Source organism: Sus scrofa, chromosome 2 (genome assembly GCF_054392235.1).
Source record: "Sus scrofa isolate SSC_HxYL_T2T_F1_AM1 chromosome 2, Sscrofa_HxYL_maternal_Yorkshire_Landrace_v2.0, whole genome shotgun sequence".
NCBI classification, from domain to species: Eukaryota; Metazoa; Chordata; class Mammalia; order Artiodactyla; family Suidae; genus Sus; species Sus scrofa.
The window spans coordinates 60,908,041-60,933,316 of record NC_139384.1 but is presented as its reverse complement, the minus strand read 5'-3'; the positions used below and the strand labels follow the sequence as shown (position 1 = coordinate 60,933,316).

At 37.3% G+C, this 25,276-nt stretch overlaps 1 protein-coding gene across 1 annotated transcript in view; it reads right to left on the bottom strand.

Annotated features, from left to right (window-relative positions):
* The window catches only part of LOC146405402 (vomeronasal type-1 receptor 90-like), a 96,304-nt gene that overhangs the window by 47,778 nt on the left and 23,250 nt on the right, over positions 1-25,276 (bottom strand). The window contains exons 2-4 of the mRNA XM_085011683.1: positions 5,498-5,606; positions 5,370-5,406; positions 4,931-5,271 (exon numbers count right to left, since the gene is read on the bottom strand). Of these exons, the coding sequence (XP_084867809.1) occupies positions 4,931-5,271; positions 5,370-5,406; positions 5,498-5,606 (487 nt within the window). The remainder of the gene's footprint in view (positions 1-4,930; positions 5,272-5,369; positions 5,407-5,497; positions 5,607-25,276) is intronic.

Sequence of the window (25,276 nt, the reverse complement as noted above, 5' to 3'; positions counted from 1 at the left end):
ATGTTGCTCAGGGACAGGTGCAGCATTTCTGCCTGTGGTACACTGTCACCATCTTGAATTTAATGTCATGTGCAGCTCTTCAGACAGCACTCCATGTTGGAGTGTCAGGTGCAGTTGTTCTGTGCTGGGGACTCTAATCCAATGTGTTATGTACAAGACCTCTGCGCACCACCCCCTATAGGCAAGTGAAACTAGACTAAGTATAAAAGAAGAGGGTAGACTTTACCACCTAAACTCCATCTTATTTTTCCTGGGGACCCCAGTGGGCTTTCCCAGTGACAGAAGTATTTTTGAAAATAAATAAAGAGCAGAGTCTGGAAAACTTCTGAAATGGTTATTAGAAAAAGTCTAGGTTGTCTTAAAGAGATTGTTATTAGGAATTTAGATGTTAAAGGTAATTGTGGTGAGGTCTCATATGGATACAAGGAACAAGTTATTGTACACTATAGGAAAGACAATCCTTATGATAAAATGGAAAATAATTTGGCTGAATTCTGTTCTACTGTTTTGTGGAAAGTAGAAATTGCAAGGAGTAAACTTGGGTATTTAAATAAGGAGATTTCTAAGCAAAGTCTGGTTTCTCCTTGCTGCTTATAGAGGAATGCAAGTAAAGAGAGAGAAATTAAAGGCAGCATTAAGCTACAAGGAACCAGAAATTGAAGATTTGGAAAATTCTCAGCCTATCCACATGACCAAAAAAAAATGTGAAACTGTGTTCTGGAAAGAACCTCAAAGTTGTGACTAGAAGATCATTTGAGGGGAAAAAAAAATAAGAGTATGATTCATGCATCTAATTTGCCAACTCAGCAGAAGCCAGGAACAAACATAGGATTAAACCAGGAGAACCACTACTAAGTTGTACTAAAGGGGACAGAGATGGGACAAAATGAAAGAAGACCATAGAATTTCCAGGATTTTACAGGGTGATACAAAAGAGCTCTTTAGCTGTGAACTAACAATACCCTTAGACAAAAGAGAAGAATGACCTCAAGTGAAATATGCAAATCAGCAAAACCGCCCTCGAGACCCCAGAGGGCACAGCCTTGTAGGGTAGGGAGTCTTTTCTTCACTTTCAGAGAGTAAGGCCACCTTCCTCAACAGGCCAGACTTCCACTCCTAGGGCTAAGGAGGAAAGGCTGCCACTACAGATATCAGAACATCGTGCCAAAGAAGATTTTACTATAGGCTTAAAATTTAATGAAATTTGTCTCGCTACATTTTGACATGCTTGGGACTTGTCACTCCTTTCTTCTTTCTGATTTCTTCCTTTTGGAATGGGAATATATATATCCAATGCTTGTTGTACCTCTTTTATTTTGGAAGCATGTAACTAGTCTGATTCCATGGGTTGACAGCTGGAAGTAAATAAAAATAATTTTGCCTCAGGTAAATAATATCTCAAGTCTCAGAAGTACTTAAATTAGATTAAATTAAGATAAGACTTAGAATTGTTGCTGGAAAGGGTTAAACCTTGGGATTGCTGGGATGGAGCTGAGTGTATTTTACATATGAGAAGGACATGGATGGAGGCAGAAGGTAGAAGGGTGCAGATTTAATAGTATCTCTGCCAAATTCATATTTTGATGCTCTAACCCCCAAAGTGACTAAAGAAGTATTTAAGGTTAAATGTTGCCATGATGTTTGAACATTAATCCAATAGACTTGGGTCTTTATAAAAACTGGGACAGCATGGATGCATGCACACTGAAAAAAAAAAAAAAAAAGCCATGTGAGGGATTCCCATTGGGGCTCAGCAGGTTAAAAACCTGACTAGTATCCATGAGGATGCAGGTTCCATTCCTGGCCTTGCTCAGTGAGTAAAAGATCCAACAAGCTGCAGTGTAGGCTGCAGACATGGCTCAGATCTGGTGTTGCTGGGCTATGGCATAGGCCAGCAGCTGCAACTCCAATTTCACCCCTAGCGTGGGAGCTTCCATATGCCACAGGTGTGCCTCCCCCCAAAAAAAGTCATGTGAGGACTCGTCATGAGGATGGCCATCTGCTAGCCAGCAGGCAAGGGCAAGAGAAACCAAAATGCCAGCACCTTGATCTTAGACTTCAAGATTCCAGAAAAGTGAGAAAATAAATTTTTGCTATTTAAACTCCCTTGTCTGTGGTATTTTGTTATGGCAGTTCTAGCAAGTTAATAAAAACAGTAAATAAATTTTTAACTACCAAAATACAAAATAACACAGTACATGAAGAATGGTTTGATGATGTCAAGATTTAATGCATGAAAATGATTAAACTTACTTAGCCCATACATTATGCTAGATATAGACTTAATATTTAAGTCTATATGGATATAGAATTAATACCTGAGTCTATCATATATAACAGAAAAACTCAATGGAAAATTATAAATGGACACATTAACAACTATTTTAGTTGACATTAAACCATCAAGAAATCACCTGTTTTGATGTACAAAAAACAAATAAAATAATGTTAGATGTATCAGAAACTACTTTATTATAACCTTGACTAATTAAACATAGAGACAAATGGATAGAATATTTGATGAGAGGATACACATGATTTTCAAGTGCCTAAGATTTATTTAAAATGGTAAAGTGATAGGCCCCAAAAGTACAAAAATCATAATTTCTATGCTCTCTAAATTAATAAGAACTATGAGTTAAAGTGTAATCAATGAGTAATATCTAGACATATGCAAATTTAATTTGGCTCTTTTCATTAACTTCTAGATTAAATTAAGAATCACACAGATATTTTTCTAGTGTCAGAGGTGCTAAGGAGGAAGCAGGGTCTTTGGAGTTCCAAGTTGTAGCTCACTGCTATAGAAAAACAGTAATATTGGATATATACCTGTACTATTCAGTGCAGTGAAGTATTACCATTTCAGAAACGGTTACAAAACATAAACTTTCAATTGTTAAAAATATTATCAAGATCTATAAATTATTACCATATTTTAATTGGGGATGGGTATTCAAATGAAGAAACTTAAGATTTCTGTAGAGATAATGTTGCTTGCCACAAAACATCTCCATGAAATATTTTGCTCACTCTTACACTGGATATGCATACTTTTAAAAAATATATTGTATATTCTAAAGATTTTTAATGGAGACAACTTATACTCCCCAGGATTTTTCATATTTTTAAAAAATTCTGAATAGAGTTGAAACTATGAGAATTTCCTAGGAGCAGATACAAATCAAGAGAAGGCTCTAGAGGAGCAATCAATATAGGAATAAGGTGCTCCCTCAGGTACTGGTTAATTGCAAAGACATCAAATGTTTGTGGGTCATCCAGCTTCCTCCAGAAGAATTGTAATAGCAAAAAAATAAATAGACTGGTTTATCCCAAATGATATATCTTCCAAAGTTAAGAACCAAGTTATGTATTATGCAGTGCACAAATAAATAAGGTATCAGGATGAAGTGTCAGACAATATCTGATGCCCTATAAACTTCAGATATTGGAATTATAATTAAAACAATAAAATTAACATGAAGACAAAAAAAGGAATCAAAGTGTTCTGGAAAGGGCAAGAAATGATAAGGCATATTAGGAAAATGTACAAATAGAAAATAGGCAATTAAAAATTGACTTAGGGGGTCCTGTTGTGGTTCAGCAGGTTAAGAACCCAACTAGTACCCATGAGGTTGTGAGTTTGATCCCTAGCCTCTCTCAGTGGGTTAAGGATCTGGTATCGCCTCAAGCTGTGGTGTAGGTCACAGATGTGGCTCAGATTCCAGGTTGCTGTGGCTGTGGCATAGGCTGGCAGCTGTAGCTCTGATTCGACTCCTAGCCTGGGAACTTCCATAGGTTTCAGGTGTAGTCCTAAAAAGAAAAAAAAAAAAAAAACAGAAAAAAAATTAAAAATAAAAATTGACTTAATACACCTTGCATAGTTTAAACATTAAATTACACTAAGATGAAGAAAGAATTAGTGAACTGAAATATTTAGCAGAAAGAATATAGACAAATACAGTAAAGGGAGATAAACTAATAGAAAATACAAAATATAAAAAGAATAATCAAGGTAATTTGGATATCTAAATTTGTAAAATAACAACAAGACTTGAATCTTTGAATTTGGACATTGAACTGTGTCAAAAAGATAAATAAAGAAAAATAGCTAAGTGAATAATGATCAAACTACATAATACCAGAAAGAAGGAACGAACTTAAAAGCAGTGAGAAAGAGATAACCTATAAAGTTGAGATAAAAATGCCCATGGCCTATATAGAGCCAAATCACAGAAAAATAATTACAGAGTGCTAGAACAAATTAGTGTTTAAGCTAAAAATATATGCTTAGCTAAAATATCATTAATGAATAAGGGTAAAATAAAATATTTTCAGAGGTAAACAGTGGGATATTTGTTTGCAAGTAAGAGATTGTTAGGAATATAATTCAAGAAGGAAGAAAAGTTTTCCTGTATGAAGTTCTGAAAAACAAAATGTAAGATACAGTATAAAATCAAAAAGTAAAATACTTAATATTGGAATATCAAATAATGGTGGACATTGAACAAAAAGAACCAAATAATCCTTGGCAGGAGTCATTTCAAAACTCTTTAAATATATAAAAATTGTAATACCAGAGTTTCTGTCATGACAGCAGTAACACACCTGACTAGCATCCATGAGGACACGGGTTCAATCCCTGACCTTTCTCTGTGGGTTGCTGTGAGCTGTGGTGTAGGTAGCAGATGCTGCTCGGATACCACATTGCTGGGGCTGTGGCATAGGCCTGCAGGTACAGCTCCGGTTTGACCCCTAGCCTGGGAACTTCCATAAGCCACAGGTGCGGGCTGAAAAAAAAAAAAAGGGAAATCCCAAATATTTTAAATAAATCAATAGTGAATTCAGTACAAATTTATTTAAACTGAAAGGGAAAATCATCTATTTTTCGGAAAAAAAATTATCACTAATTTGTTAAATTGATGACACTTACTTTGAATATTTAGTAGAATATTTGTTATCCTTTTATTAGAACTGATCAGCACCAAAGGACTGACAGTGGCATAAACACTGAGCACAAGCATCTGGACATGAAGGAGGTCTGGGTCATATGTCCATAACAGGATCAAGGAGAATGAGATGATTAGATTAATCCAATATATGACCACAAAGAAAACCGCCAGTATCGGGGTGGTCTGGATGTCCCTTTTCTCTGGGGAGCTTCTTGGGGAGAGGCTGATGCTGTGAAGATGCTGGGATCTCCTCTGATGTCTGAACAATAGAATCACCATGTATACACTTGAAAGCAGCATGATTCCTACAAAGGAAACATCCCTGAAAAATGTCAGAGTGAAAAACAATCTCCTGATGATGAAGTTCCTGGGGGAAAGTGAGAAGTATTTATTGAGAATCAGTGGGTTGGTCTGGATTACATTGGAGGAAGAAATCGTGTGGAAGATGAGGTTACTACTGAAAGACAAATTGAGAGACCATAAGAAGAAGAAAATATGGATGATGCAATTTGTGAATTTCTGTTTAAATCTTGCCAGTTAAGAGGTACTGGGGCTGATGGTGATGGCCTGGAGCACGCTCAGGAGGCAGGTGGTGGAGATGGAGAGGCCCCTCACGACCCCGTTTACGAAGAAAAATGCCCTACGTGTGAAGTCATTCTGAAAATGCAGTGACTCAAACAGGTGTGGAGAAAACGCAGAATGAAGTGAGGAGCATCAATCAGCATGTGGATGAGAGCCAAGTGACAGGAGATCAGGTCACTGGGCTTAGGCCTGTGATCCAGGATGAAGGTGAAGATGTGAAAGAGAAGGAGATAAGCATTGGCTGAGACTCCAACACCAGATAGCAGGAAAAAAAAAAAAAGTATTTTTAATGATAACATAGGTAGAAACTGATGTTCTTAGTGGCGGAGAGGAAATGTATTTCGTGTATCTGCAAATAATGATAAAATAATAATAATAATAAACTTCACATTATCAATATTCTTGTTCAGTAGTCTAAATCACCACCATCAGTTTTATTTCCCCTAACTTTTATTTTTATTTTTTTTTATTTTATTTTATTTTATTTTATTTTATTTTATTTTATTTTATTTTATTTTCAACCATACCTTCAGCATATGGAAGTTCCTGGGCTAGGGGTCAAATCAGAGCTGCAACTGTGACCTACACCACAGCCACAGCAACAATGGATCTGAGCCACATCTGCAACATACACCACAGCTTGCAGCAATGCTGGATGCTTAATCCACTGAGTGAGGCAGGGAATCAACCTGCATCCTCGGGAATTCCCATCATGGCCCAGTGGAAACAAATCTGACTAGAATCCATGAGGACACAGGTTCCATCCCTGGCCTCCCTCAGCGGGTTAAGGATCCAGCATTGCCATGAGCTGTGGTGTAGATCTCTGATGTGGCTCAGATCTGGCGTTGCTGTGGCTGTGGTGCAGGCCAGTGGCTACAGCTCCAATTTGACCCCTAACCTAGAAACTTCCATGTGCTGCAGGTGCAGCCCTAAAAGGATTAAAAACAAAACAAAACAAAACGGAGTCTCCCTCATGGCTCAGCAGTTAACAAACCTCACTAGGATCCATAAGGATGTGGGTTTGATCCCTGGCTTTGCTCAGTGGGTTAAGGATGAGGCGTTGCTGTGAGCTGTGGTGTGGGTCATAGACACAGCTTGGATCTTGTGTTGCTGTGGCTGTGGTGTAGGCCAGCAGCTGTAACTTCGATTCAGCCCCTAGCCTGGGAACTTACATATGCCAAGGGCGCAGCCCTGAAAATATTAAAAAAAAAAACTGCATTCTCAGAGAGACAACATTGGGTCCTTAACTTGCTGACCCAAAATGGGAGTCCCACCCCTAAATTTTCTTGATTAAGCCTATCTCATATAATTTTTTTGAAATAAATCTGCAGCCTTAGTTTTTATAACAAATTATATATGAAATATACATAATGAAATTTTATATATTATTTTTAAATATTTATACTAAAGATATAATTTATTATTTATACATATTATATGTAACTTTTTAGAGTAATACAAAATTATAGTATTTCATATATACACACATATATATTATCCCAACATGTATAATCATATCCGTACTGGGTATACATTATCTATACTCCTGTTATATAACAAAAACTCATTCCTTACAAGATTTTACTTTCTGTTCCACATTCCATGATTTAATAATGACGTTACAAAGCTAAACTGAGTAAAATTTCATGAATTCAGAAAGAATGATCAGAAATAAAATCAGAAAAAATATTACCCAGTTTAGTCTTTCTCATATCACATCATTTGACAGTTTCTATTATTCATCACTCTCTGTGTTTAGGAGCACAATATTATATCAGACTTCCAAAAATATGGGAAAAAAAACTCCATATAGTAAATCATTGGATTAGAATACTTTATTCCACATATGACCTTATTTTCCTATTGCCATGATGTCTAAAACACTCCCAGAATCTGAGAATTATAATGTGGCTATCTTTGGGGTGTTATTCTGCTTGCTACAACTCCTACTAAATAAATGCGCCATCTCAAAATGGTTCTAGCTCTCCCTCAGCTGTGAGTTTCTATCCCAGAGATCCCTCATGTAAATGGCACTGATCTCAAGAAGTATTGCTAAAATCCAGCTTTCAATTACCAAATGCATAAAAACTCCATTTATTCTCTTTATGACATTCATGATACTGAATTAAACTGGATCACTTAATGATTCTTCACTTGAGATTTCATAACTATAAATATACTCTCCCATGCCTTGGAAAATACTTAGGCTTTCAATAGTAGAGAAACGTTTCCTACAGTTTTAATCAAGACACCTCCAATATCAAAACACCTTGTAAAACTTAATGAATATTTTGCAATTATTTTTTCATGTTATTTTCCCTGGATGTATACATCTTTCCTTTCAGAAATTACTTTAATCCAGTAATCAGTTGTATGACACTGACAAAATTCTCAGGAATATAATTGATATGGAATAGTGCCCAATTATATATTCAAGGTCACTTATAAATTGATGCCAATAAATGTAAATATGTAAGACAATTCAGAAATCTTGACAGTGTTCTTGGTTTATGCTCAGAAATTCATGGCTGAGATAGAATACTGTTCTACAATGACCTAATATACATATATTTATAAAGATAAAATTGTATAGTTGATCATGATTGCTACTTTATTTCCAAAAGCTTAATATAATAAAGAGATGCATATATCTTAAAAGCTAGGACCAAACAGCTGATAATCCCCACCAGCATACACATCAATGCTGATTACAGCTGAATTTTGCTATCCTTGGACTCAGGAGAAACACCAGGATAATATCAACTTAAAGGTTTAACAGTTTCCACAGTTCAAGGATCACAATTCACTAACAGTAAAAGAATGTTTAGGCATAGACTAACACTGATACGTGTATAATTATTTAAATACATACATGAACTTTTATTAATATACCACATGTATCATAATCATCCACTAAAAATTAACATAATTAAAGTAATACACATAATAATTTTAATACTTTCTCTTTTCATCCCAGAGATATCCAGCTCACATCTAACTTATATCCCTCACTCAACAAATGAGTACCATGTCCTAAAAATGAGTTGATCTCCTGAATCATTAAAGGGCATCTTTCTGCAAGGAGACTCTTGAGGAGAGGGGTGGTCAACCTGGATAGGAAAGTTACATGGTTCTCATGGATTTGGGGTTCACTACTAAAGTATAATTAATCTACTACATATTTTGAATTTTTATCTCAACTGTAAAAACTGAAAAATTAACTGATAGTTGCCAGTAACATACTTCAGCATCTAAAAATAGGCCATTTGAGGAGTTCCCAGTGTGGCACAGTGGAAATGAATCCGACTAGAAACCATGAGGTTGCAGGTTCGATCGCTTGTTCAGTAGGTTAAGGATCCAGAGTTACTGTGAGCTGTGGTGTAGGTCACAGATGCAGCTTTGATCTGGTGTTGCTGTGGCTCTGGGATAGGCCAGCAACTGTAGCTCTGATTAGACCCCTAACCTGGGAACCTCCATATGCCATGGGTGCAGCCCTAAAAAGGCAAAAAAAAAAAAACCAAACACCATTTGATATTACCTGAATTCTAAATTTAATTGTGTTTTGTATATTTATATGATGAATCTGGAAATTCCAAAATGGAAGAATAATGGAATATGTAATAATACAGTGCTGAATTAGGACAAACAAAATAGCAGAAATGTCCACAGGGCTCACCTAGATATTGAGTGTAAAGGGGGATTGGATCCTATCTGATACAATAAAAACTTTAAAATCTGAATGCACATCTGAGCACTCACTATGAAAAGTGACAACTAAGGTTGTGAAGGCTAAGGATGAAGCTGAGGAGCACTCAGATAAGGTTATCTGAGTTATCTGATAATGTAAGTCAGATAACGACCATCCTCATTATATTTGCTTTAAGTTTAGGTTAATCTCAATATTATACACATGATCACAGATAATGCTGGGGAAAAGATGGCATTGAATGGACAAGGAACCACAGATTGACCATAAATCTGAACCTAGATCAATCATTTGGATTAAAGAAAAGTGTAATGAAATGAAGAAAGCTTTTGTAAGAACCCAAGTGCTCCCTGGCACAAGATGAATGAGTTCTTTTAAGAAAGTGAAGTTTAATCAAATATTTTCCTTATCTTTATAATAATGTGGAATTGTTAGAGTGCATTATTTACTAAATATTTATGTTTATGTAGAGATCTTTGTACTCACTCTGGTGTATATTCAACATATGTATATTCAACATAATAAAATTATATTCTGTGTATTGTCTTACTATTATGTTAGTGAAAGTGTCATTTTCCTCATCAGATTTGCCATATTCTAAGAATGATTTTTAAAATATCTATGACTGGATTTTGATGGAATAAAGCAATTATGAGAATTTCGGGTGACAGCAGCAGGGAGGTTGATTTTTTGGCAATAGTTAGTAACATGAAAAACAAAACAGGCAATGTCATTAAAGAAAATTCCCTTTCACATCATGATTAGTGCTTAAGACCTTTATGAAGGGTCAGATTCCAAAAAACACAAAGATAAGTCTTTGATGTTACTTAATAAGTAAAAGGTGTCTGCTATCACATGGCAAATGAGCTTAGCATTGGGTGCACCTGAAAGCACAATGCTTACTGAAAAATATGTTTATAATTTCAAGATATTAATTCTCAACTCTCCTAGGGAAAGTCATAGAAAGTGCCACTACATAAGATATAGAAAATCACTGGAAGATCTCGACCACAAACCAAGACAAATTTGGTAAACCCTAAAAGTCCTGTCAGAGAGTGTTTTTTCCTGACAATAACATCTCATGTTTTACATCATCAATTACATATGATTAAATCATATAAATTAGTTTAGATAACATTTCAAAGATAAAGTTTCACCTAAATACATACAAATACTAATAAAAATTAAATTTAAAAATACAATTTAAAAATATAATCAAATACAATTCCAGTTAAAACACAATGTCACAAAACTATTCAAATCAAATGCAATTCCCATTAAACCACAATGTCACAAAATTATAAATGCATTGCCTGGTTAGATTCATGAAATTGATCTTCTCATCAGGAAACAACTACTGTATTTATTTATGATTAAGATATGAGACTAAAATTACGACACTTTCTTATTTAGTAAATCCTATCTCATTCCACCACTCTTAGTCTTGAGCTCTCTGGACTAATCTGAGGAAAAGACATTCACCAAGCAGTCTTTTGAATAAGTCCATGTATGAGAAGAGGCACCCAAGTTCTGATTAATAAGGAAAAGGTGTCTTCAGTCCACCTCCCTATTGGCCCATAATTGTCATGTCACTGTAGACAAAGAGAAATCCCTGGCCTTGGGATAGTTAGACACAGAAGCCACCAAAGGGAAAACTGAACTAACCTTATTGCTGGAAAAGGAGCAGCTGGGTTCCAAACTTTTCCATACCTGAGCTCATTTCCCCAGGTCACCTTGCCTGATGAGTTGTAGTGTCTCAATTCTTGTCAGCACAAAAGAAGTCAAAAAACAACCCTAACTTTAAAACAGGAAGAACACTATATCAGATTTTCCAATATACCTCTCTGGTTCAAGTGATTTCTGGTCATCTTCACACGTGTTCTCTATTGGCTTCTATTTTAGATCATCACTAAACCAGAAGCTTCTTTGTGAAAATTAAGAAAAATGTCCTCTCAGCCTGACCTACAAGATGAAGAATTTGTTCTCCAGACCACACAGCTCTGAGCAACAGCACCCGAAAAGGGGAGAAGGAGGCAAACTGCTTTTCACCACCACCACCCCAATTTCTTTTCCATGTGTTTTCAGAGAGAGTGGAAAGGACACTCACCTTCCATTCTAAGAAACACTGAGTTTTAGGACATAAAATGTCTGTCCTAAGATATCTTACTTTGATATGCAGTGTCAGGTTCCTGTGGTAGCATGTTCCACCCCTCACATTCCTCAGATCTCTGCTCCTTGTTTAATTTCACTTGCTCAGTTTTACTTAGGGCACCCACAGTTTAGCCACAGCTAATTTTTTTTTTCTGTAACACCCATCAACTTCATCTTTGTTATAACTAACCTTGCTAACTTTGTCCTTTTTAAAAAAAAAATTAAACATCATTCTATATTAATTTGGTGACTTTTATTTCTTTAAAATTATGACTGTTACCCCAAGGCACCAGCTCTCAGCCTGTTTGAATTCAACCTGGTGAATATCTCACAAGTCATTTTTGCTTCTCTAACACACAAGTTCTCCATTTGGCCTCAGTCAGGAACAGCTACCTCACAGGCTTCAACAATCTAAAATTACACTTATTTCTGTCATCAACAACCAAGCCCAATCTGTCATTAGCCACCATCGCTATGACTTCATTGTTCAATCCACATGGGTTTTTTCAGTCTGAAATTCCTGTAATCTTAGAAGATTTTTAACTTCTGCTTTTTAAACTTTTGTGTAATACTAAAGAAAAAATTTTCAGTCAAGTATCCTGTACCCTGAAAATTATGAAAAATAAAGACATTTCAGATAAACAAAAAAAAGAGATAATTTGTTGTTAGCCACTTTACATACTACAGGAAGATTTTCAGTCTAAAAGCAGTTACCTCAGACAGAATACAGAATATAGAGCACCAACAAAGGTAATTCTGTAGTTATAAAAAAAAACAATGTGAATGCATATTTTTCTCCTTTCTTATCTTAATTAAGTTTAAAGCCATTGCATAAAATATGTATATAATTACACTGTTGGCCCTATCAGTATAGAAATTCAATGTACCCCCCAACAAATGCAGAAAGAAGATGGATGGGAAAAATGTTGTTTCAGGCTCCTTAAATTGCTCCAGATAATAACTTGAATCCATAGGAAAAAAAGATGCAAATAAGTTATGTGAAATAAGATGAACATAAAAATTGTAAATATATGGGTTGTTATATGTAAGCTTCACAGTAAACCCAAAGCAAAAATTTACAGTGGAGACAAAAGAAAAAGAGAAAGCAATTCAAGTATATAGCTGAAAAAAATTATCAAATCAAAAAAGTCAATTAATCCAGAACAAAGATGCCAAAAATTTGCAATTAGTAAAGTAGTTTCTTCAATAAGTGGAGATGGAAAAACTGGATTTCCACATCAAAAAATAAAACTGGACCCCTTCTTTTATACCATATATGAAGTTAACTAAAAATGGATTAAAGGCTTGAATGTAAGACCTAAAACAGTTTAACTCCTAGAAGAAAATTTAGACAGTAAGCTTATACACATTGGCCCTGGCAATTATTTTTTGTATCTGACACCAAAAGCAAAGCAACAAAATCAAAAGTAAACTAGTAGGACTACATCAAACAAAAAAGTTTCTGAACAGCAAAGGAAACCATCAACAAAATGAAAATGTATTTTCAAAATACAAAAATAAGAAAATATTTGCAAACCACATATTGTATAAAAGTATAAAAAGAAAACCCTGATTTAAAAGGGGGGGGACAGAGGCTCTGAATAGAAATTTTTCCAAAGGTCTATAAATGGCCAATAGGTATATGAAAAGATGTACAGTAACACTAATCACCAGACAAATGTAAATCAAAACTACACACCTTACCTCACACCTGCTGGAATGGCTATTACAAAGAAACGCAAGAAATAACAAGTGTTGGTGACTTGTGGAGAAAAAACATACCCCTGTGAACTGTTTGTGGGAATGCAAACTGGTACAACTAATTAAAACTGTATAGACGTCCCTCAAAAAATTAAAAATAGAACTAACATACAATCCAGAAATTCCACTTCTGGGTATTTATCCAAAGAAAACAAAACACTAACTGAAAAGTTATTTGCATATTCATGTTTATAGCCAAGATATGGAAACAACACAAAAGATCATTAATGGATGAATGGATAAAGAAAATGTAGTATATATAGAAGTTACAAGCTCAAATGCCAGTAGGAGCCAGACTAGGCACAGTTTAACACAAGAAGTGGTGAGGCCTATGGCAAACAAGAAAGCATATGACCAGTAAAGAAAATCAAATACATCACCCCTGAGCTATATTTTTTCATTGGCTGTGATTCCTCACTTAGTTCAATTAAAAAATTAGTAAGTCAATAAAAAAAATGAAGGATGGTATGTATAAGCAATGGAATATTTTAAATGAAATAAATAAAAAGAAGGAAATCCTGCCATGTGATAACATGGATGAAACTTGAGGACATTGTTCTAAGTGAAATAAGTCAGACAGAACAAGACAACAAATACCATGAGATCTTACTTATATGTGGGGGGAAAAAAAAACTCATACATGCAGAATTTGGTGGTTGTCAGAGAGGCAGGGGCAAAATGTGGGTTGAACAAAATGAGTGAAAGGAGTCAAAAGGTACAAACTTCCATTTATAAAATGAAGAAGCCATAGGAATATAATGTACAGCATGGTAATTATATTTAATAATACTGTATTGCTTATTTGAAAGTTGCTAAGAGAGCAGGTTTTAAATGCTCTTGTCACATAAAAAAATATAGCAATGTGTGTTGATAAATAATAACTAGACTTATTGTGGTGATCATTTCACAGTATATACAATTATCAAATCATTATGCTATGCAACTTAAACTAATATAATGTTACATATAAACTATATCTCTATTAAAATTAAAATAATAAATATTTATGAACAATATATGCCAGAAAATAGGATTATCTAGGAAGAAAGTACAAATCCATAGAAACATACAAACTACGGAGACTGAATTAAAAATAAACCAAAAGTCTAAATAGATGAATAGCAAATAAAGACATTGGAAGAGTAATCTAAAACCTCACAACAAGAAAAATCCTGGGAGCAAATGGCTTTGATAAAGAATTCTACCAAATATATTTTCAGGAAAGAATTGATATTAGGCCTCATTAACCTATTTTCTTTCATCTTTGTATTGCTATGCATATTATTTCTGGTTGCCTTTTTTTCTTTCAATATTTTGAATATTTCATCCCACTTTTTTCTGGCTTGTAATGTTTCTGATAAGAAAACCATCAATTGTCTTATGAGGATTCCTTTGTATGTGACATACCCCTTTTCTCTTGTGCTACCCAAATTTTCTGTCTTCAACAGACAGAATATTTGATTATAATGTAAGTTTGTGTGGATCTCCTTGGATTTATCTTATTAGAAACTATTGAGAATTCTAGATCTGGATGTCTATTCCAATTATAGACATTACTATTTAAAATAAGTTTGGTGTAGACTAAACCAAGATGAAATAGAAAAGATGAACTGACCAATCACAAGTACTGAAATTGAAATTGTGATTTAAAAAAAAAAAAAAACTTACAACAAACAAAAGTCCAGACCAGATGGCTTCACAGGAAAATTCTATCAAACATTTAGAGAAAAGCTAACACCTCTCCTTCTGAAACTATTCCAGAAAATCACAGAGGAAGGGACACTCCTAAACACATTCTATGAGGCCACCATCACCCTGATTCCAAAACCAGACAAAGATACCACAAAGTAAGAAAATTAAAGGCCAATTTCACTGATAAACATCAATGCAAAAATCCTCAACAAAATACTAGCAAATTACATCCAACAATACATTAAAAGGATTGTACATCATGATCAAGTGTTATCTCAGAAATGTAAGGATTCTTCGATATTCGCAAAACAATCAGTGTGATACACCACATTAACAAACTGAAGAATAAAAATCATATGGTCCTCTCAATAGACACAGAAAAAGCCTTTGACAAAATCCAACACCCATTTCTGATTAAAAAAACCCTTCAGAAAGTGAGCATAGAGGGAAACTAGCTCAGCATAATAAAGGCCATATATGGCAAATCCAGAGCTAACATCATTCTCAGTGGTGAAAATCTGAAAGAATTCCTGCTGAGATCAGGAACAAGATAAGGATGTCTGCTCTCACCACTACTCTTCAACATAGTTCTGGAAGTTCTAGCCACAGCAATCAGAGAAGTAAAAGAGATAAAAGGAATCCAAATTGGAAAGGAAGAAGTAAAACTATTACTATTCGTAGATGACATGATACTACAACTAGAGAATCCTAAAGAGTCTACCAGAAAACTGTTAGAGCTCATCCATGAATTTGGCAAAGCTGCAGGATACAAAATTAATGCGCAGAAATTTACTTCATTTTTATACACCAACAATGAAAGTTCAGAAAAAGAAATTAGGGAAGCAATCCCATTTACCATCACATCCAAAAGAATAAAATACCTAGGAGTATACCTACCCAAAGAGACAAAAGACCTGTACTCTGAAAACTATAAGACACTGAGGAAAGAAATCAAAGATGACACAAATAGATGGAAAGACATACCATGCTCTTGGATTGGAAGAGTCAATATTATCAAAATGACTATACTACCCAAGGCAATCTACAGAGTCAATGCAGCACCTATCCATCAAATCACCAAGGACTTTTTTCTCAGAACTGGAACAAAAGAGTTTAAAGTTTGTTTGGAAGCACAAAAGACCCAGAATAGCCAAAGACATCCTGAAAAAGAAAAATGGAGCTGGAGGAATCAGGCTCCCTGACTTCAGACCATACTACAAAGCAACAATCATCAAAACCATATGGTACTGGCACAAAGACAGAAATATAGATCAGTGGAACAAGATAGAAAGCCAGAATTAAACCCACGCACCTACAGCCAACTAATCTATGACAAACGAGGCAAGAATATACAATGGAGAAAAGACAGCTTGTTCAATAAGTGGTGCTGGGAAAACTGGACAGCCACATGGAAAAGAATGAAATTAGAACACTCCCTAACACCATACACAAAAATAAATTCCAAATGGATTAAAGACCTAGATATTACACCAGACACCCATAAAACTCTTAGAGGAAAACATAGGCCAAACACTCTCTGACATAAATGATAGCAACATCTTCTCAGATCCACCTCTTAGAGTAATGACAGTAAAAACAAAAATAAACAAATGGGACCTAATCAAACTTCAAAGTTTCTGCATAGCAATGGAAACGCTAAACAAAACAAAAAAGACAACCCACAGAATGAGAGAAAATCTTTGCAAATGAATCAGCTGACAAGGGATTAATCTCCAAAATTTATGAACACCTCCTACAGCTCAATACCAAAAAAAACAAACAACCCCATCACAAAATGGGCAGAAGATCTAAACAGACAATTCTCCAAAGAAAACATACAGATGGCCAAAACACATGAAAAGATGTTCAACATCACTCATTATTAGAGAAATGCCTATGAGATCTCAAAACCACTCTGAGGTACCACCTTACACCAGCCAGAATGGCCAGCATCAAAAAGTCTACAAACAATATATGCTGGAGAGGGTGTAGAGAAAAAGGAACCCTATTACACTGTTGGTTCAACCACTGTGGAGAACAGTATGGAGAGTCCTCAGAAAACTAAACATAGAACTACCATTTGATCCAGCCATCCCACTCTTGGGCATCCATCCAGAGAAAACCATGACTCGAAAAGACACATGTACCCCAATGTTCATGGTAGCACTATTTTCAATAGCCAAGACATGGAAAAAATGTAAATGTCCATTGACAGAGGAGTGGACAAAGAAGATGTGGTACATATACACAATGGAATATAACATCCATTAAAAGGAATGAAATATTGGCATTTTTAGCAACATGGATGGACCTAGAAATTATCATGCTAAATGAAGTCAGTCAGACAATGAGACACCAACATCAAATGCTTTCACTGACATGTGGAATCTGAAAAAAGGACAGAATGAACTTCTTTGCAGAACATATACTGACTCATAGACTTTGAAAAACTTATGGTTTCCAACGGAGACAGTTTGGGTGGTGGGGTGATGCACTGGGGTTGTGGGATGGAAATCCTATAAAATTGGATTGTGATGATCATTGTACAACTATAAATGTAATAAATTCATTGAGTAATAAAAAAATAGAATAAAGTGTTAGAGACGGCAAAAGGAAAAAAAGAAAAATTTAATGTCTCAGTTGTCTTTTAACGCACTTCGTACTTGCACTGCAATTTATTTAATCCTTGCCTTTTACTGTCTTCAAATTTATTCCGTTTTTCTCTCATATGTATAATCCCCCCATGAACCAAAAAATTCCATATAATTGGGGACCCGGCACCTGTTATCTGCCTTCCTAAGGTCAACAACCTGCCTGGCAGTCTTCCTGATGCCTGGTTCAGATGTGCTGATTAACACACAGAAAAGGAAAAACAACTTCTGAAATGGAAGATGGCTGAGAGCTTGAACCCAATGTCCATATGTTTTCTTTAGTTTCTCTTTCTCCCCAACCCCTTATTTGTAAAATTTTCTTGTTCCTATTCACCATTATTCTCTTAATTTGCCCTGAGAGACAAGATTCTCATCCACTGGTAGCTCTAGATACACATTATTAATTCTCTTAAACCACCCAAGCAGTCAACAATCACTTTTCTTAATCTCCAGATCTGAAACAGAGAGTGAAGGTCCTTTTGTTCAGTTTGGAAGCTCACATGTACTTTAGCCCTGGCAGTGGCCAGAGGATGTGGGGAATCTCTTATTGGCTGAGCCGTGGAATCTTTGGGCAAGTTGCTCTGATTGGTCCATTCAAGCATCCCTGTGATTTGTCTAAACTTCAGACAAGTCATGAAGCACTTGTCTGCTAGAAATGGCATAATAGTGAAAGAAAGGGGGCAAGGGGCCATTTAGTTAAAGGAGGAAAAGAGGAGAAAAGTAATGGAATAGGGTGGGGGGAGGAGAGAAAGGAAATTAATGAAACACATTTTTAAAAAACACAAAACCATCTCATAAGGTTAAAATCTTCAGCATTTTGCTGTTTTCCATGTCTGTATTTTTATGCATTGGCTTCAGTTATAATTTTAAAAAAGAAAAAACAAAAACCCATAAAAAATGAACTTCATATAGATGCACCTGCTGTAAGGAAGGTTTTTTTAAAGCACTCTTGGAAGAGCCTGTTCAACCTTTTTTTTTTTTTTAATGATTGGTTGATGCCTAGAAGGAGGACTACCCCATCAGAGTGGATCCTTCCTTCTTGTCCAATCAGAACAAGGCTTCCAGGAGTCCTCATTTGAATACATTGTCTATAAATAGGCTACTCCTATGCTTCTGCCACTTTATCTTCTCCAGGGTTATGGGCCTCTGTGCTTGTATCCTGGGGTTTCGCTACTTCCCAAAGGTGTTCAGTGTGCCATTCAAATCCTGAGGAGATAAACTTTAGGAGCACTCTGGTAACAGCAGGAAGGAGGACAGTGGTAGCAGCAGGGCCAACCTGTAGGTCCAAGAGGGCAGGAGCAGGCCTACCACATTGAGAACTTTCCTGGTCCATGTGTTTCCTGGTCCCCCAAATTCTGGTACCTTGGGAGTTCCCTTGTCATTGTCTGTGAGCACATTTCATGGGGGCCACAGGCAGCCATAGGCCCTAGACCCTGTGCTCTGGAGGGTAGGAGGCAAGAAGAATACACTGTGGGGTGTGTGTGTGTGTGTGTGTGTGTGTGTGTTTATTCCTGGAATGGCTTCTGTTTGTGGGGTCCTTCTTACAGGTGCTGCCTGGATGTGGGTGTCCCAATTTCAGGTTCTGCCTGATGTCTCAGAAACTTCTGATGAGGAGAGGGGTCCTGATCACAGAGATAGCAATGAGTGATGGCTTGAAGCAAGATCTTAATTCTTGTCTCAGGAATTGAACCTGGGCAGCCTGGATGAAAACTAGGAATCCCAGGCACTAGACTAGCTAGAGATTGAAAGCAAAATCCCTTGATTCTTGCAATCAGTTGAAAGTAAGAGTATGTCAAAGAGGCAAAGCCTGTAAAAATGGGTACAATTTGGGGGGGGGGGCTGCACCCATGGCATATGGAGGTTCCCAGACTAGAGGTCTAATCAGAGCTGTAGCCACTGGCCTCACTGGCCTATGCTAGAGGCACAGCAATGCAGGATCTGAGCCTTGTCTGTGTCCTACACCACAACTCAGAGCAATGCCAGGTTCTTAACCCACTGAGTGAGGCCAGAGATTGAACCCATGTCCTCATGGATGCTAGTCAGGTTCATTAATGGCTGAGCCACAATGGAAACTCCTAAATTTTATTATTTAGGACACAGTACAACATGTGGGAGAGCACATAAAGAAGTAGTTTATTTAAGACAGAAGCAAGGCAGTAATACCCAAAAGAGGAGTGAGGGTGAGGGAATATTCCTCAGTGGGGAGCAACCCAGAAAGGAGATTTAAATCATTATATAGAACAGTTCTTCCAAGTCTTTGTTTTCCTTTGGCCAATTATCTTGCTTTATTTCTCACACCTGACCAGCCCCAGGGCCCTCCCTGATATGCATGCGCACCTTTTGGCAAAGATGGATTCCAGAGCAAAGAGTTCTAGGACAGTATCAAGACTATTATGGCCTGTAACCCCTCCCTTTTTGACCCCAGAAGCCTTTTTGTGCATGGGTAATTCAGAGTATCTCCTTGACCCCAGGAGTGATTGAAGTGGTCATCTTATTTTTATACTCAAGCAGAGCACCTGCCACTAACTTTTTCCTTGAGGTTTGGTCAAAGAGAAGCAAGGCCCAATTTACTCCGCCTAAAAAGTCCCAGCTGTTCTCAACCCAGGGGCCCATCTATCTCCTACCTCACTCCCAGTCCTGGCTGAGAGGAAAGTGGCTTACTGGTTCCTTGTTTTTCTAGGGGCAGTAGGAGTTTCTGTCATAGTTCAGCATATTAAGTACTAAACTAGTATCCATGAGGATGACCCAGTGGGTTAAGGATCTGGTGTTGCTGTGGCTGTGGCATAGGCTGGCAGCTGAAGCTCCAGTTTGACCCCTAGCCCAGGAACTTACATATGCCACAAGTATGGCCCTAAAAAGAAAAAAAATGAAAATAAATTATAAACTTCTAGGGGCATTAGATCCATCCCTGTCAGGTCCTGCTGAGCCTGGGAATCACCCTGTTGTGTGAGAGAGTCTATGGTTAATCTGGGAAGAATGAGCCTAACTGGTTGTCTTTCATTCCTAGAGTTGGGGAAAACAGCAGACGGATCTCTTTCTTCAGTTGGATGGGGGTACTAAGATGCCTCTGTGTTGTTCCTTCTAATTGCCTTTCGGAGTTTTGCTTTGGGTGATTCTTGTGTTATTTCTAGGATTTGTAGTTGTGCTTAGTAGAGAGCAGCAGGAAAAATGTATCTACTCTGACTTGTCCAGACTGGACAAGTGGCAAAGATGGAAGTTCCCACTCACTGTGCTTTTGGTTGCCTCAGGATTCTTCTGATATCCTGAACTAATTTATCTAAGTTGGACTTGAAATTTCCTCCAACAAAGTAATAATAAAATTTACTTCCTATAATTTTTGGTTGCATGATCCAAACTCACCATCCTTGATCATTCACTGCTACATGACCACCAGGCAACAAAACCATCCAAGTTACAGGATCTTAGAAATAAAGAAACCAATTGCCGTCTTCCATTCAAATAAAGTAACATTAACACATTGCTGACAAGCCCCATCACTTTTCATCTGACATAAAAATTAGAGCTCCTCAAATAAATCTCCATTCTTTTTTGCTGCTACTAAAATTTTCATTCCCAATTCATATCTTCTGATTCTCTTCCAGCCATTTAGATTTCCCGTGGATTCTAGATTGGAGCTGGCTTCTTTCATCAGCAACTGTGCTCTCCCCACTTATTGTTAGACCCAATGGGTTTTTTGTTTTTGTTTTTTCCTGCAACTGCCAACCTCCTTATTGGCTGAGACTGTGGACATATTCAGGTGGGTTGCTCTGATTGGTCCTTCCAAGCATCTCTGTGATTTGTTTAAACTTCAGGTCATGAAGTACTTGTCTCCTAGAAATAAAGTGAAATAAAGTGGGCAAGCAGACAGGGGAGAGAGGGGAAGAGAAAGAATGGAATTGAGAGAGGGAGGGAAGAAGATAAAGGAAATTCATTAAATAAAGAAAAAACCCATGAAAACAACTCATAAGGTTAAAACTCTGTATTTTGCTATTTTATGCATGTCTGTATTTTTATTAATTGAATTCAGTCATGGTTTTAAAAAAAGAAAAACTCATAAAAAATGGACTTTATAAAGAGGCAACTTTATGAAGATGTAGGAAAGGTCTTTTTAAAGAACTCTGGTAAAGCCTACTCGATCTTTAGATTTATGATTTGTTCATGATCCAACCATCACTGACAACACACATCACTTGTTATCTGACATAAAAATTAGGGTTTCCCAAATAAAACTCCACTCAGTTTGCTGCCATTTATGAACTATATAAAAAGTTTATTCTCCACTTCCTATCTTCTGATTCTCTTTCACCCATTCAGATTTCACCTGGATTCCATGTTGGAGCCTAGCTTCCTTCATCGGCATCTGTGTTTTCTCCACCAATTTTAGATCTGAGGTGTTTTTTTCCTACAACTTCCACACTGAATTTTTTATTCAAATGCATGATATGATATCTATTACATTCACAAATTTCAAAGGAATTTTAGGAAATTTTTAAATGTCACAACATTTAGTTTAACCTTCTAAAATTTTAGAAAGTATTGAAATTTATGCCTGTATTTTTTTTTAGAAAGCAATCGTAGAGATATTTTAGATTGTTAGAAAGTTATGGAAACAAAAAGAAAATATAAAAAAATTATAAATTAAAAACATAAAAAAAATAAAAATAAAAACAGCTGGATTTATCTGTTTCTGTCCTCCCCATCTGTTTTCCACAGTTTCTGTTTGTTTTTACTTGCAGTCATTGTTGATTTTTACATTTATATACCTGACACCAATGCAGCCTTAGAAGGAAGGTCAAGGGTCAGCTGATCCAGGAGGAAAGATGTGCTATATTGCTGGTTCAGGGAAAGTAAAGAAGGCACTGGGCTGGAGCAAGACAGGATGTTGGAACTGAAATTCTTAGATAAAGCCAGAAACTGCATGGGGGCATGCAACCATTAAAAATATATACTGGAGTTGGGGGAAATGTCCATTCACTCAGGAGGTAAAAAAATGGCTTAATATGCCGTGGTTTCCACATGAGGTCTCCCCAAAGATAAGAGAACATTACATTGCATATGTTTTGTTTTATGACTAAAATTACCCTCACTCAGTTCCTCTGAGAAGTCAGAAGATAAGGCTGCTATCCTCATGCTGGTTTGGGAATAAAGGTTACTTTGTGTCTTGTGAATGCTACACAGAGAGGAGATGGTGCTTTGCTAAAAACATATATATTTGAACTCACAATATTTGAAAGCTTCCTAAGTGTGGCCCTCTTTATTGCTGTTTTTTCTTTGCTTTTCATCACCTTTTTAAAGGATTTGAAGCAGGTTTTCTAGTCAACCTTTGTGAAGTAGCAGAATCCAGAAGGAGGAGAAAAGGAGCCTGTTAGGAAAAAAGGAAACTGCAAGTGTGATATGTGTGCTTATTTATATAAACTCTTATTTAGATTGAATAAAGGCAATTTGACTGAATAATCTTCCTACCTGGCATCAATCAATCAAAAAACAAAAGATTGTGCTAACTCTACCTTGAGTACTTTGAAAAGACTGCTTCTTACAGCACATACATTTCTATGTATTTCAATTTCCACTGTTCAGTTTTTTGGTTGCTTGTTTATCATGACTTAGAACAAGGTATAGATAGACACAAGCAGAAAAACAGTTGAGAAAGGTATGAAAACAGTATAAATCTTTTGACATGTTATAAACTCTGAAATTACTGTTGAAAATCATTCTACATATTTTAGTGGAGTCTTCTCTTTTTCTCCTATTTATTTATTTTTTCCTCTCTTCTGGCCTTTGTCTCTCCTTATTTTCCTTTTTAATACACTGTTCCTACACAGCAAGTGCTTCATTACCCCAATTTGGACAAAACACAGGGACCCTGGGAGCAACAAATCAGAGCAGCCCACGCAGAGCTGTACACAGGCTCTGTCAATAAAAGAACCCCTCCTTTCCCCAAACACAAGGACTTGTCAAAAAGACAAGTGAGCACCATGAATTAAATTTATAGGACTTTCTCATGATTACTTGTGATGCAGGATATTAATGCCCAAAGACTGAATATGCCACAAGTACCAAAAATGACAAATCATGTATGTACAATATATATCTACCTCATTATAATAAATATCTGACAGAATCTTACAGGCTGAGTGTACTATTTTACCCAATCATTCTCCTATCAATGAACATCATGTTACTTCTAATTCTTTGCTATTACAAATAACGAATAAGCTTTTCCACCATTACCTATTTTACTATATGAGTCATTTGTATTTCACTTTTTATGAATTATCTTTTTGTATCCCTGGGCAATTTTAAAATTTCTCTTCTTTTTAATAAGTAGGTTCCTTACATTCATGAGGAAATGAATTCTTCATCTATCAAATATGTTCTTCCAGTTTCTTACATTGTCTGCTACTTACATTTGATGAATTTTCTTATAGAGAATTCTAAAATATTGAAGGCATTATAGTTTTAATAATTTATTACAGCTGGAGGGAGGCAAGATGGCAGAAGAGTAGGGGGACATGCTCACCCTCTCCCACAAACACACACACAAAAAAACACATCTACATGTTAAACGACTAGCACAGAACAGCAACTGAATGCTGGCAGAAGAACTAAAACCTCCAAAAATGGCAAGAATCTCATGATATTACTCTGTAAAACAAGAGAAAAGAGGAGAGTGAGAGAAGGGGAATCAGGACTGGACTGGCGCTCCTGAAAGGGAATGGTGAAGGAGAAAGGGAACACACACCCTGGAAAGTCTCCTAATCGAGGGAAAGATCAACCAAGTCAGAGGGATCTCCAGACACTGAGAAAAGCACAGCAGTAGGTCTGATAACTGAAAAGCAGAGTGAGAGCCAAACAGATCATCTGAACTATTGGCACAGTCACAAAAACTGAGAAGTTCAGGAGGGGGCTGGAAACTGAGACCTAGGCTCTGGAGGTTAGTCCCCAGGAGCGGGCTGGGGATGGTGGTGTGGAGACAGCCTGAGGGACTAGGAAGTAGTGTGTCATGGGTGGAGGGAGCAATACGCTAAGGGCTGGGGAATGGAAAGCCACAACAGAGGGAACCTGGGAAAGGATCTGCACCAGCAGAAGAGACAAGGTGCCAGTGTTGGGGAGGGGAGAGGATGAGGCTTAGGCCACCATAGAATACTCCTTGAGCCCCAGTGAGCAGGCTTGCCTGCCAGCTAGCAGAGAGCAGTGCTTCCCAGTGCATCCCCCCTCCCTTACCCTGTGTGCACCTGACCTGAGGCCACCTGCCATCCTGGAGGGCTGGCCTCACCACTCATGGGAAGCCAACCACCTCTGGGACTTTCCCCAGCCTGGCCTGCCCTCCATCTGGAGGGGCTACACTCCCACAGAGCAGCTCCCAGCACTGCCAGCCCCCTGGAAGAGCTCCAGAAACACCAGGGCAAGCTCTGCCTGGACATGGGACATCTACCTCCATCATGGTGCAGTCCTGCCAGTTCTGGCTGCCCTGGGGAAGTGCTTCCTTTGCCTCCCAGTGGCTCAGCTAGTGGCTCCCACCCTTGGGAGGCACTGCACTCCTGCAGAGCAGCTGCCCAGCACCCCCACCCCCTGGAAGAGCTCCACAGCCCAGAAACACCAGTGCAAGCCCTGCCTGGCCATGGGAAGTCTGTCTCCATTGCAGGGTGGTCCTGCCAGTCCTGTCTACCCTGGGGAAGTGATCCTTTGCCTCCCAGCAGCCTGGCTAGCCGCTCCCACCCTCAGGAGGTGCTGCACTCCCACAGAGCATCTGCCCAGCACCACCCACCCCCTGGAAGAGCTCC